Here is a 12850-nt window from a genome sequence, read left to right on the forward strand (position 1 = left end):
CAGCCGACGTACATCCACCCACAAGCCAACGCATACGCGGTCTCGAGACATTTGGAGGCCTACCTCCTTTGGTTGTTTGGGTGAGTGATGTTCACTAGTGGCCAAGGCCACCTAGTTACGAGGACCCTTGTGCCGTACGCCCGGTCGATAGCGGACGCGCATGCAGAGGATGTACCGCAGTTCAGCTGGGCATCAGCTGTTCTTACTGTGACGTATCGGGCGCTCTGCGACGCATGCATGAAGAAGGAGGCGCTAGCCACTTTTGCCGGGTGTCCACTTCTTCTTCAGCTATGGTCGTACGAGCATTTCGCCATAGGTAGGCCGGTGGTCGATCGCTCCCCGTACCCAGAGGAGTGGTACGGCGAGATGGAAGAGGACGCGCCGACAATGGCCTCGCTGTGGTGTCGTCGACGGGTACGTAATTTACATTAACAGTTTCGTTCGTACTATGTTACTCTCTAAATATCTGTATTGATGTTTGTCACTCAGCCACACTGGGCCCACGAGCAGCCTCGCAGCGCGTACGAGCATTTTCGTACCCAGTTTGACAGGCTACGTCCTAATGATGTGGTATGGGAGCCATACAACGTTCGGGCCGTTCATACACGTGCAGGGTCGGGATTGTCACCCTTGTGCACCCGTGATGAGGAGTACTGGCTCACCAAGGCGCCCCTTGTCTTCGACATCTACGTCGAAGAGTACTCACCGCAGCGCGTCATGCGGCAGTTTGGCCGTCACCAGGCATTCCCGCTCGTCCCCATCCGTATAGTCCCCTTGCACGTCCGCAGGCTTTAAACAAGATGTGACAACACTACCCAGCTTTTTCAAATCAGTAAATGACAACACGGGTACCAATAAACGTGGAATCTCTGACCATGGGCAACGACAAAACTGTCCTATTCTTCAAGATGGAATCCGATGCTCCTCCCGCCAGCTACGCCCATGCCCTAATTCCTTTCTTTAAGAGCGAATCCAATGCTCCTGCCTCCTCCAACTATAAGTAGCCAAACCTCCTTACGGAGAAGCATCGCTCATTTCTCAAATATCTCAAGTGCAATGTCTTCCTCAGCTCCATCGAGCCCACCAAAGAAACATTGGGGGACTACCGTACCTGAAGGTCTCGAACCACCAATGTGCTTCTATGGTGACCTTTGTAAGCTCCGCGAGTCGCAGGACATCTCATACACCTATGGACTACGCTTCTTCATGTGTGCCAACTACGAGTATGACAAGCCTCGCAATGCAACAACTGGTTATCGACCGGTACGGTAACAGATGTCCGCCTCATCTCTTCCGATTACGCACCCTCTTTTACTAACCGCTCATCTTGTTCCATTTGTTCAGTCCCCTCCACCGCTCTGTGATTTTATTCAGTGGCTCGACAATGAGCAAAATGACTCACAGAAGCTGTGGGTCGACATGAACATGAGGTGGAGAAGGGAAGCGTACGCACGTCGGGAGTACGAGCAACAGCAAGAGGAACTTCATCTCAAGTGGGAGGAAGAAGAGCGCATGAGGAAGGCGGCGCACGACCGTACCGTGGCTCAGGCTCGAGAGGCTGAGAGGGAAAGGAAGCGGGAGAGAGCCCGCCATGCTAAGGCGGCAGGTCCCGATGCCCTCCGAAAGGGAAAGTATCCTAGATGCACGCAGTAGAGAGTACATAATGTAACCCGACATACTTTCCTTCCCTAAGGCATGTTATGATTAGGATCGGCGCACTAATAAGGTTTTAGTGCGAACCGTACATGCCACCTTTGTTTCCTCATCGTGTCGTCGCGGTTACAGTGTATTGTAATGTTTTCACCATGTGTTCAATACTATGTTTGTCCTCGTTCGCACCCTATACCCACGTAAAATGCTGCAACTACTAATTACTGATTTTTTCCTCCCGTTATTACATAACTTACTCCAAATTTAATTTCTTAATTTCCTTACACCCCTTCTTTTTTTTCCTTCAATTAAAAAATAATACATTTTTATAGGATAAAATGGAAAAAAATTAATTTTACATGAAAAAAACCCCTAACTGCCCTCTCAGAGGGCGGCTAGGGGCTAACCGCCCCCCAGGGCCTAACCGCCCCCTGAGAGGGCGGTTAGCCCCTCTTGCCGCCCTCTGAGGGGGCGGTTAGGCCTACCGCCCTCTCAGGGGGCGGTTAGCACCCGTACCCGCCCTCTGAGAGGGCTGCAGCCCTCTGAGAGGGCGGTGGACGCTACTTTTGTAAATCTTTTCGTCGGGAATCTATTTATTTAAATTTAAACTCGAAAAAATATATAAAAAAAACTCGCCATTTTTTGTCCAAAAACAGGGCTTTTCTTTGACCAAGCCCGGCCCAACCTGGTCCAGTTCGGCCCATGCTCAGGTCTACTTCTCCCTTTCTCCATGCTACTCACACTAGTACGCCATGTACACTGTTTCTTCCTCCATCATAGATCACAAGGTCCATCTTAAATAAAAGAAGAGATAATTAAGAATGGTCAATCTGGCTACCTAGTTCTAATTTTGGCCCGCCTAGACCGGCCCGTTGGCTGTTGTGAATGGACTTAGGCATCAGTTTATGAGCCAAAAAACTAGGCTCAAACCAAACTCACCTAAAATATTAATTTTAATTATATTTACACGTAAAATTCATCGAGCTGCCCGAGCCTAATCCGAGCTTAACCAGACTTTGTTAAACTGAGATTATTGGACCGAGCCTGAGCAACCATTTTCGATCCGAAACAAACGGGATTTTCTTGCGCCAAGCCCGGCAAGGTCCGGTACAGTCCGGCCTATGCTCAGCTCAGATCTACTTCTCGCCTCTCCGTGCTCCTCACACGAGTACGTCAGAGTTCAGAAGGGTTCATCGTAAAAAAGAAGAGAGAATCCAGAAGGGTCCAACCGGCTGTGCGAGTTACGCCCACCCACCCACTGACCCACACACACACACACACACACACACAAAAATCCCACCCGCTTCTTTCTCTTCTCCCCCTGTTTCAGTCAGAGAAAAAACATCCGTACAGAGCAGAAGGCGTAGGAAGGAGGAAAGAAACCAAGAAAAAGGCAGCGCAGCGGACCAAGAAAGTGAAACTGCTCGTGCTGGTGATCGATCCTGCCGAGAACCTTAATTTCTCGCTCGGTCATGGCGGGACCCGCGGAGGAGACTGCCGTCGCCGCAGTGCCCGCGACCTCGCCGGCGGACGGCGTCTCGGAGGAGACGGCGTCGCCGGCGGCAGTGGCGGCGAGGCCCCGGGGGTTTAGGCTTCTCGGGGAGGACAAGTCCGTGCACAAGGCCCTCGGTGGTGGTAAAAGTATGAACTTTCCCCTTCGTTTCCTTGTGTTTGGCCAGTTGATTGCTTATCAGGACCGGAATTTCTGTGTTCCTTCAGTACTAACCAGTTCGTGTGTGGCTTGTCTTGATATGGATATAAACCGTGCAGCTGCGGTTGGTGAGTTGTTAGTGGTAGTTACATTAAGCTTCAGTTCTTGGTGTTAGACTGTTACTCGCGATGGGTTTCTGTCTGGCCTTTTAATCAAAGTTCAGTAGCCTCTGTTCTCGTTGAGAGGCGCAAGTGCCATGTGAGGTTCGGAAACGTTTATAATATGCTGGTGGAAATTTCGATTTTATTTCTATAATTTGTTATTCTGATTGGTGAACGTGATCATGAAGACTGTAAGAGTATGCCTCTGCTGCAGATGGTGTTTGGGGATAAAAGCATTGGTAAATGGGGTTCTATTCTGCATGGTTACCTTGATCCTTTTTATGGGCTTACTAATTTACCAGTCAAGCACGTAGGCAGCTTTCGGAAAACCAATTGTGGGTGAGCACCCAAGATCATGAAAATATTATTTCTTCCAGGTGGAAGTTTTGACTATATTAGCTTGCCATCCTATTGTCAATCAGTTTTGGGGATTTTGTTTGTAAACATGAGAAGGAAGTTACGTTATTAACTGTCTTAATTCAGTGTGAGAACCGGATTACTTCCGTTAACAAACAAATTGTCAAATAGTTCATTCCGGTGAGTGCTATGAAAGTATGAGCTTTCCAATGAATTGGTATTATTTTTCTAATCTTCTGTGATAACTGGAATGATAACTGGATTTCTAATTTATGTGGGTGTAATTAACCTTGAACATTCAGGTCCTGAGTGAAGGATTTTTGTGATTTCAATATTATTCCAATTGAGGATTAAAAAACTTGAAAGATATGGCCCATGATGCACCTATTTGTTATATTTTTATGTGTCATATTTAAATGATAATTTACTGTCCTGAATCTCTACAAGGGAGAAGCTAATTATGGAAAATGTTAGTGGAAGTATAAAAGTTTTTTATGAAAATTGACGAGTTTAAAGGGGTCAAATTTATTTTCTTGTTAGTTTGCATTACAAGTGGGAGGTTGGCCTCAGAGATACTAGGCCCAGTAGCACAATAAAATAAAAAAATAAAGGGGTCAAGGAGAAAATCTGACGTGTCATGTTATAAATGATATTTCTTTGGAAGACAACTCATGACAGTATTAATGGGTTATGAAATGTGCTTCATATTCATAGTTATGTACCATTTGCATGTAATCGTCTTCTCATCTGTATTCGGTATTCCTTTGTGAAGCTGCTGATGTATTGTTGTGGAAAGACAAGAAGATCTCTGCTGCAGTAATTGGTGGTGTAACAGTCTTATGGGTTCTGTTCGAAGTAGTTGATTACCATCTTCTGGCCCTGATATCTCATGTGCTGATTGGTGCACTGGCCATCTTGTTCTTGTGGTCCAATGCCACTGTCTTCATCAAGAAGTGAGCAAGAAATACTTTAGATTTGTATACGTTTGATGCTGACCAGGTGTGTAAACATCAAGTATTCCACTTTCAGGAGCCCTCCTGATGTTCCCGAAGTGCAGATATCTGAAGATCTTGCTGTGAATATTGCACGAGCATTACGTGCTGACATCAACAAAGCACTTCGCTTGCTTCGGGAGATTGCTCTGGGCCATGACCTGATGAAGTTTCTAGGCGTAAATATCAAAGAATCAGCTTTGTTTTTTCTTTTCACTGACAGTTTACCAGTTTATTCTATCCAAATCATCGTTCCAATGTTTCAGGTGATTGTTGCCCTCTGGATTCTTTCGGAAATTGGAAGTCTCTGCGACTTCCTTACCCTGATATATGCTGGTAATGGGTCTTTAAGCACCAGAAACTCTGTTCCTGTGGTTGTTGAAATTTCATCTAGTTAACTAAACGACATGAATTTGCCAAACAGGGGTCTTGATGCTCCACACGGTACCGATATTGTACCACAAGTACCAGGAGAAGGTGGACGATTTTGCTGGGAAGGCTCATGCGGAGCTCTGCAAGCAGTATCAGGTCCTGGATGCCAAGGTTCTGAGCAAGATTCCCAGGTCTCCACCAAAAGACAAGAAGCAGAACTAGAACAAAGATCAGATCATCCTGAAACTCGACCTGGAGGATGACATGCATGTTGACATGTTTTGGTTCTGGCTTGTGCACATCTGTCCTGTCTGTAGTTTACGTGCAAATGGTCTGATGCGGTTGGTGGCTTGGTGTGGGTGGGTGTACATGTGCATGTTTTGTTTGTTTGATCCCATATGTTTCTACCAACCTGCGCCTGACTGTGGTTGTGTAGCTATATCGTATACAACTATTTTCTATGTGCCGTGGCCCGTACATACATATTCCGCAAGAACAAGTTTATGGTTACCATCTAATGTCCTTTGTTTTTTAATGTGTATGTAACTTCAAGCCCTCTGCAGTCATGTTCTATATATATAACTAGTTGTCAGACGCTACTTCTCTATCTGGGTTATATATAAATAAGCAATGAATACTCAAATAAATCCTTTTGTCAGGAGGAGATTAAAATCAGTATTTTTTTCAATCATTTTGCTAGGAGGAGATTAAAGAAACTGAGATATAGGAGTTTTTCATTCTAGATTACAGCTGGGAGCCACAATCTCTAACACATTTATTCTTCTTATTACTCTTTAGATGATAAAACTACTAGAATAGATTCAGACTCGACTCAATGATGAGGAAGGCTTGTAAAGATGAATAAAGACAGTAAAGATGAATAAAGACTTGGTACTAAGTACATTGAGAAAAACTTAGAAGGGGGGATGTTGAATCCACATTGGAAGAATGATTCAAAAAACCACGATCTCGTAGTCGAATCAGTAAGACGGGAATTCCTCACCAGATGTAGGTTTCCAGTCGACCAGATCGTTATGAAGCACTATCCCTTCAACTTCAAGCTCCTTTAGCATTGATTCTTGTATCGACGAAATCGCCCAAACTTTAGTCACGTGCTTCATCTTGTCTATCTACTTGGGGGAGGTGCCGATGGTCTTTGAGTCACACTTTTTCTCCAGCGAAGGAGTGAAGGTCTTCGCAGGGGAGCCAGAATCCATGAGTCTAAGTCTTTCGGCGGCGATGCGTATTTGGGCGGAAAATGATGAAAGCTTGTGTGAGAAGGTCAAGGGCAAGAGTGAAGAAGAATTGATACAGTCTAGGTTTGTACAGATTAATAACCCAAAATTTATCATCTTTTTTGTAACCACCCCTGTCTCTATGGTGCCTCGATCGACGTGAAAGACAGGATGATGGCGTTGTGCGGATCTCTCCACACCCGTCTACGTGCATTAAATGCTCATATACCTAACGGTTCAAATTTCAAAGGTTTTTTTTTAACTCTACTCGAAGTTGGGTGTCGATCAGTCGAGATTTTAGTCCTCTTTTCGAACCTCAAGTGCGGTTAATAGCAGGGCGCTCGACCCAATTGCATTTCCACTTGATACTTGGAACATGATTCGTTTATGCTCGATTCTCTTGAATGAAGCCTGCTCCACCTTACTCGACCAGGCTTAGATTTGATAGTTCTCGAGTGGGGACTTGTAGAAACCTTTCCTCCTGAGCAGAGTTAGGGAGCTAGTGTCAAATATCTAACTATATGGTATATACGCATAAGGAGTACACTGCATATGGATAGGGTATACCGTGCATATATATAACAACTTCAAATACTATGGAACCTAATCTACGGTACCTGATACACCTGAAAATCTAGAAGACGTATACTAGAAAGGTCTCGATTGGTTGCTCAACTCGAGAACGACTAGTATCCAAATCGGATTCATCTACTTTGTCGTGATAGACAAGATGAATGACTCCCTATAGACTACGGCTGGATATGAGGCAGCATATCAGCCCTATATAAAGCAGAGACCCAGACCCCCGGGGGAAGAGGTATCTGTAACTCGACACAAGTACCAAGATCATAGGAAATACTCGGCGACATCATCGTTAGTTTAGCTTAGATCCAATCTATTCCTTATAATAGGTCTAGACATATTGCTTGTACTCAAGAGAATACATACACACCACTATCCATACTGGACGTAGGGTATTTCCAACCGGAGGCCTGAACCTATCTAAATCATATATCTTGATTCGTATTTAATCTTTAATCTCGAAGGTACCCCAGTCAATTACAAACATATTGTCAGGAACAAATCTTCGACAGATTGTGTGATGAATCTCTTGCAAATCTTGAAGTATGTAAGGTTGATGCTTTAAATTTATCAATACTGAGCGGGCTGAATGAACATAATACAATAGTTTTCTGGCGCTTATTATAAAGTCTTCCAACACATTTCTTACAACTATACTGTTGCATGCTTTGCCTGCTGCAAAAGATGCACGATAGTGTGGGACAATATTCTGCAATAAGGGATTTAACTATCTTGCATTTCTATTATACATGGCTTGAACATTTATGGATTTGGAAATAGAGTTTTTTTTCTTGAGGAGGGTTTAGATCAAGTCAAATTGCTAATCAATATATTATGTGAGTTTTCCATCTTATTTTACATTTTTTCGGCAACCTTATATTTTTGTCCTCATTGATGTCAATTCCAAAGGCTTCTACTTTCTTTTGTAGGTATAGACGATGTTGGTATTTTTTGTGAGCTTTGTTGGCACCCAAATACCACATAATAGTGCTCTAAAGCAGTATATTTTCGATTCTAAAGTGATAGCAGCCACCATTAAGGTCACCACTAAGTAAAATTTTATGTCATGCCTAAAGTTATATTTTATTGACATATGTCTCATGTGTAGTTTTATTTTAATCTTAACACAGCAACACATTTCTTGTTGTTTTGAATAGCAGAACCATCTTCATCAAGTTATATTATTGTCTTACTCAGCGGGAAACTCGTGACGTAATTAGCCAAATTTTCTTTTTTTCTACTCATGTGTTGTATCTATATTATATATCACCTAGATGTTATAGCTAATTGTTACGTCAATGTATTTATAGTTAGTGTTTTATACGACTCTTTGGTCCTTACTGTAGATATTTCTACGTTTGCTACATGTCAGGATAGGTTGGTTTACTATTGAAACATTGACAATAAATGCTTTAAGATTATTGATTAAGAGCCTATTGGCTATTAAATTGTGAGTATTTTTTCCTGTTTCAGTTATTGCGTACTTAGCTTCTTCCCGCTTACTACATGCATAGTTAGGCATGTGCAGTGATACATATGGTTGTTGTCTTTAATACGATTCTATATCACAAATATATAATATAATCTATTACGTGAGTTGACTGCAAGTAATCTAAATAACACCCAATTGTTAAATGACATGTGGAAAGTTGAGACTATAAATAACAGACGGCATCCATACAATAGAGAAAATACTGTCTATAAGAGTGGTTGTTTGATATTTTAGACCGTCTGTTAATTAATAGACAATATCTTTCTCTATCTTGTTTCACTTTTCTCCACGTAAGATAAAATCTTAGGTGGCTTTTTTTCTAGATAGCTGACATCGCCTCGTTGTACACATCCTTATTAGGATTAGACCGGTAATCAACTGCTCAGGTTGTCGGTACATTGGTTGGATCATCTGGATTGCTACTTACTTACAATCGCCGAGAATGGAGGAGGGGCGGTTCCCGTGCCTACTTCGAGTATGGTGATACCACCCACTTCAAGGCGAACTGCCCCAAACTCAAGAAGAGGGAAGACCGTGACCACGACCACAACAAGCACAAGATGAGGAACAAAAAGTCATTCTTCAAGAAGAATCGCGATAAGATTGCCAAGAAGATGACTAAGACGACTTCTAGGGCGTTCGTGGTAGCGACATCGACACTTCTTCTAGCAAGGAGTAGAGCTCGGATGGGGAGGAGCCTCAGGTGAAGGACAAGAAGAAGAAGAACAAGGATTTCACCGGCCTTTGCTTCATGAAGGATGACAACTACGATAGTGACCCCTAGCTTGATCTCTCTGAGATATTACCTTCCTACGACCAGCTTTCTGTCCAAGTTAATACCTTGAATGATGCTCTCATTAGACAGGATAGTTTACTTAAGAAAGTTATGCGTGAGTTGAAGGAGCTTAGGCCTAATTATGAGTTTGTTGCTTCTGAGCTTGCATTGCTTAGGTCTAGGTCTGATGATGAGGAGTGTGAGAGTTGTTTGTTGGTTATAACTGAACTTGCCAAGCTTCAAAATGTGCATGCTCAAGTCGTCAGTCAGCTTGAGAATGCCAAGAAGAAGTTCCTTGAGGAGGAGTCTAGGTCTACTCTCTTAGGTGCTTGCAAGAATTGCCTTTTCTTTGCAAAGGATGTTGAACTGGAAGACAAGCGCCTTAAAAAGCTAGAATCTAGATTGGCAAGTGCTGGGTGTTCAAAGGATGTGTAGCCGAACTGTTCCACTTGCATAGTCTTTCAAGATAAGCTCACCTGGGTTAGAGGGTAAATTCAGAAACTCTTGGATGAGAATGAGTATCTCCCTTATCTAGTAGAGAAGTACTCAGAGGGCAAGAGAAAAATGAATTTGATCTTGGCCAAGACCAAGATATGTGCTAGCAAGGTGGGTTTGGCTCTTGGGTTGGAATTTGAGAGGGTTGCTTACAATAGGGATAGTAAGATTGTTTTCACCACACCTACTACCCTAGAAGCTGAGAAGTCCAAAATCAATATCACATCATAACCCATCAAGAAGAAACCCATACCACAGCCTACCAAGAAGAATCTAGCACCACAATCCAAGAAAGCTTCATAACCTAAGGTGGGAGCCCTAGTGAGAGAGCCTAGAGTGACTGGCAGTCGAGGTCCCGAGAGACGCTACCACTCCACCTACTGCTAGAGAGAGGGTCACCTTGTTGGGTTTTGCTTTCGTCGTAGGAGAGATGAGCAGTGTGAGTGGGGGTGGATTACCCGGGACATGTATCGCCTATCTGTTGGTGTACATGATCCTTTTCCTTGCTCTCGCCCATGAGTCTTAGACGCTTGTCAGTTTTCTTCCAGAGGTTTTGCTCGGTGTGGATTTTACCATGATTCATATGGTTTTGGTCCCAACGCTTTGGCGGACCATGTTTTCTTCATCGTGGTTCTCACCCCTAGCGTGCTAGTGTTGATCTGCATTTGTTTACTTTCACTGCTTCAGAATGGATGACCTAGTACTGAATTCCTAAGGGATTTCTGTCTAACCCCAGTAATAAGCCATCCACCTACTATTCTTCTCATATGTAGGTGGCAGGTTGAGGCCTAGAGAACAAGTGGCTCATCAACTCCGGTTGTTCGCGCCATATGATCGGAGATGCTTCATGGTTCTCCAGCCGCACCCCGATGAAGCGGAACAAGTACATCACTTTCGGGAATGATCATAAAGGAAGAGTGAAGGCCAAAGGTATGGTAAGGGTGAATGAGAGTTTCACTCTCAAAGATATGGCTTTGGTGGAGCATCTAGGATACAATCTTCTCTTTGTATCCTAGTTGCTAGATGAGGACTTAGAAGTGTGTTTCAAATGCGATACTTCTCGAGCTCTTGATTCTTCTGGCGCTTTGATTTGTAAAATTTCCAAAGTTGGGAGAATTTTTGGAGCTGATTTTTCTGAGAGTCTTGGTTCTTCTCGTTGCTTGATTGCACAAACTTCTTCTGAGCTTTGGATGTGGCATAGGAGACTAGAGCACATGAGATTTGATTTGCTTGCTCGTTTGAATGCCTTAGGTTTGATCCTAGGATTGCCTAAGCTCAAGTTTGAGAAGAACCTTATTTGTGCTTCTTGTTGGTATGGCAAGATGGTTGCCACTCCTCACCCACCGGTCAATCTAGTGATGACTGAATGACTAGGAGAACTTCTCCATATGGACAATGTTGGTCCTTTCCAGGTTCGTTCGGCGGGCAAGAAGTGGTATGTTCTTGTCATTATTGATGACTTCTCTCACTACTCTTGGGTCTTCTTTCTTGTGAGCAAGGATGAAGTGTTTTCACACTTTCGGAGCTTGGCTTTGAGATTGTTCAAAGAACTCCCTAGTGCATTAAAAGTAATTTGCAGTGATAATGGCACTGAGTTAAGAACTATCTCTTTGATGCTTTCTGTCTTGAGCATGGCACTGAGCATCAATTTTTTGCCCCATGTGTTCCTCAGCAGAATAGTGTGATTGAGAGAAAGAATTGCACTTTGGTGGAGATGGCTAGGATGATGGTCGATGGGCTAGGACCCTTAGGAAGTTGTGGGCTAGGGCCATTAGCATGGTGTGCTACATCTCCAATCGAATTTTCTTGCGCTAAATCTTGAATTTGACTTCTTATAAGTTGTATTTTAGAAGGAAGCCGAAGGTTTTGCATTTGAGAGTTTTTGGGTGTCGGTGCTTCATCCTAAAGCGTGGCAATCTTAACAAGTTCGAGTCGTGTTCTTCTGATGGCATTTTCTTGGGGTGTTCTCTTCATGGTCATTCTTACAGGGTCTTTAATCTTGATACCAACACTATCATGGAGTCCTATCATGTGACCTTTGATGAATCAACCCCCTGTGCTAGTCCTGTCTTTGAGTGTACAGGTGACCAGAAGATAAGCGAAAGCATCTTTGTAGATGGCAAACTTCCAAGCTTCAGGAATGACGAGGATGATCTACTACTTCCTACTACCACACTTGCTCGAGAGCTGGTTCCTGCCTCTTCTACACCGGCAGAGAGTTCTGTAGCCTCTACTTCCATTTCAGCTGCTTTCGAGCCTGCACCAACAGTGTTTGAGGGGGAGATCATCTCGCAGCGCGAAGCTCCTCAACACATTTAGCGGCAACACCCTCCACAGATTATGATTGGTGACATCAATGAAAGGGTAACGGGGTCCAAATCTGCTCATTATGCTTATTTCACTAATTCTGCATTTGTTGCTTCCTTTGAGCCTCATGATGTTGGACATGCTTTATCTGATTCTAGTTGGGTCAATTCCATGCATGAAGAGCTAAAAACCTTTGAGAGAAACTAAGTTTGGGTCCTTGTAGAGCCACCCCCAAATGTTCACACCATAGGAACCAAATGGGTTTTCAAAAATATACAGGGGGAGGATGGGTCTGTAGCAAGAAACAAGGCTAGAATGGTAGCTCAGGGTTTCACTTAGGTAGAGGGGATAGACTTTGGAGAGACCTTTGCACCAGTATCTTGGCTAGAACATTAGGATCCTCCTTGCATTTGCGGCATCCCGAGGTTTTAAGTTGTATCAAATGGATTTCAAGAGTGCTTTCCTAAATGGTTTCATAGAGGAAGAGGTCAACGTCAAGCAACCTTTAGGCTTTGAGCATCCCAAATACCCTCATAGAGTATACAAGCTTCAGAAAACTTTGTATAGGCTTAAACAGGCACCTAGGACTTGGTATGATAGGCTTAGGTCTTTCTTGCAAGGGTATGGGTATGTGATGGGGTCAGCTGATAAAACTTTGTTCACTCTAAGGCATGACAATGATTTCTTACTTGCTCAGATTTACGTGGACGATATCATTTTTGGTAGCTCTTCTCATACAGAAACTATGAGCAGAGAGTTCGAGATGTCGATGATGGGTGAG

At 43.6% G+C, this 12850-nt stretch overlaps 2 protein-coding genes across 2 annotated transcripts; both read left to right on the forward strand.

The window, feature by feature from the left end:
- Window positions 1–217: 217 nt before the first annotated feature.
- LOC133917818 (serine/threonine-protein phosphatase 7 long form homolog) lies at window positions 218–795 on the forward strand. The gene is made up of 2 exons (XM_062361660.1): window positions 218–414; window positions 490–795. The coding sequence occupies exons 1-2, from the start codon at window positions 238–240 to the stop codon at window positions 793–795; spliced, it is 483 nt and encodes a 160-aa protein (XP_062217644.1). The 5' UTR covers window positions 218–237.
- A 2129-nt stretch (window positions 796–2924) lies between these two features.
- On the forward strand, window positions 2925–5694 carry LOC133918762 (reticulon-like protein B2). The gene is made up of 5 exons (XM_062362809.1): window positions 2925–3291; window positions 4592–4772; window positions 4849–4990; window positions 5078–5147; window positions 5236–5694. Exons 1-5 carry the CDS (start codon window positions 3123–3125, stop codon window positions 5403–5405), a joined length of 732 nt encoding a protein of 243 aa, XP_062218793.1. The 5' UTR covers window positions 2925–3122; the 3' UTR covers window positions 5406–5694.
- The last annotated feature ends 7156 nt before the right edge of the window (window positions 5695–12850 follow it).

The sequence above is a fragment of the Phragmites australis genome, chromosome 5 (genome assembly GCF_958298935.1).
Source record: "Phragmites australis chromosome 5, lpPhrAust1.1, whole genome shotgun sequence".
Taxonomy (NCBI): domain Eukaryota; kingdom Viridiplantae; phylum Streptophyta; class Magnoliopsida; order Poales; family Poaceae; genus Phragmites; species Phragmites australis.

Excerpts from the sequence above, each read along its gene's own strand:
- LOC133917818 (XM_062361660.1), top strand. The coding sequence starts at position 238 with ATGAAGAAGGAGGCGCTAGCCACTTTTGCCGGGTGTCCACTTCTTCTT. Across the intron at positions 415-489 it reads CGCTGTGGTGTCGTCGACGG|CCACACTGGGCCCACGAGCA; the intron begins GTACGTAATTTA and ends TTTGTCACTCAG.
- LOC133918762 (XM_062362809.1), top strand. The coding sequence starts at position 3,123 with ATGGCGGGACCCGCGGAGGAGACTGCCGTCGCCGCAGTGCCCGCGACC. Across the intron at positions 3,292-4,591 it reads GGCCCTCGGTGGTGGTAAAA|CTGCTGATGTATTGTTGTGG; the intron begins GTATGAACTTTC and ends TCCTTTGTGAAG. Across the intron at positions 5,148-5,235 it reads CCTTACCCTGATATATGCTG|GGGTCTTGATGCTCCACACG; the intron begins GTAATGGGTCTT and ends TTTGCCAAACAG.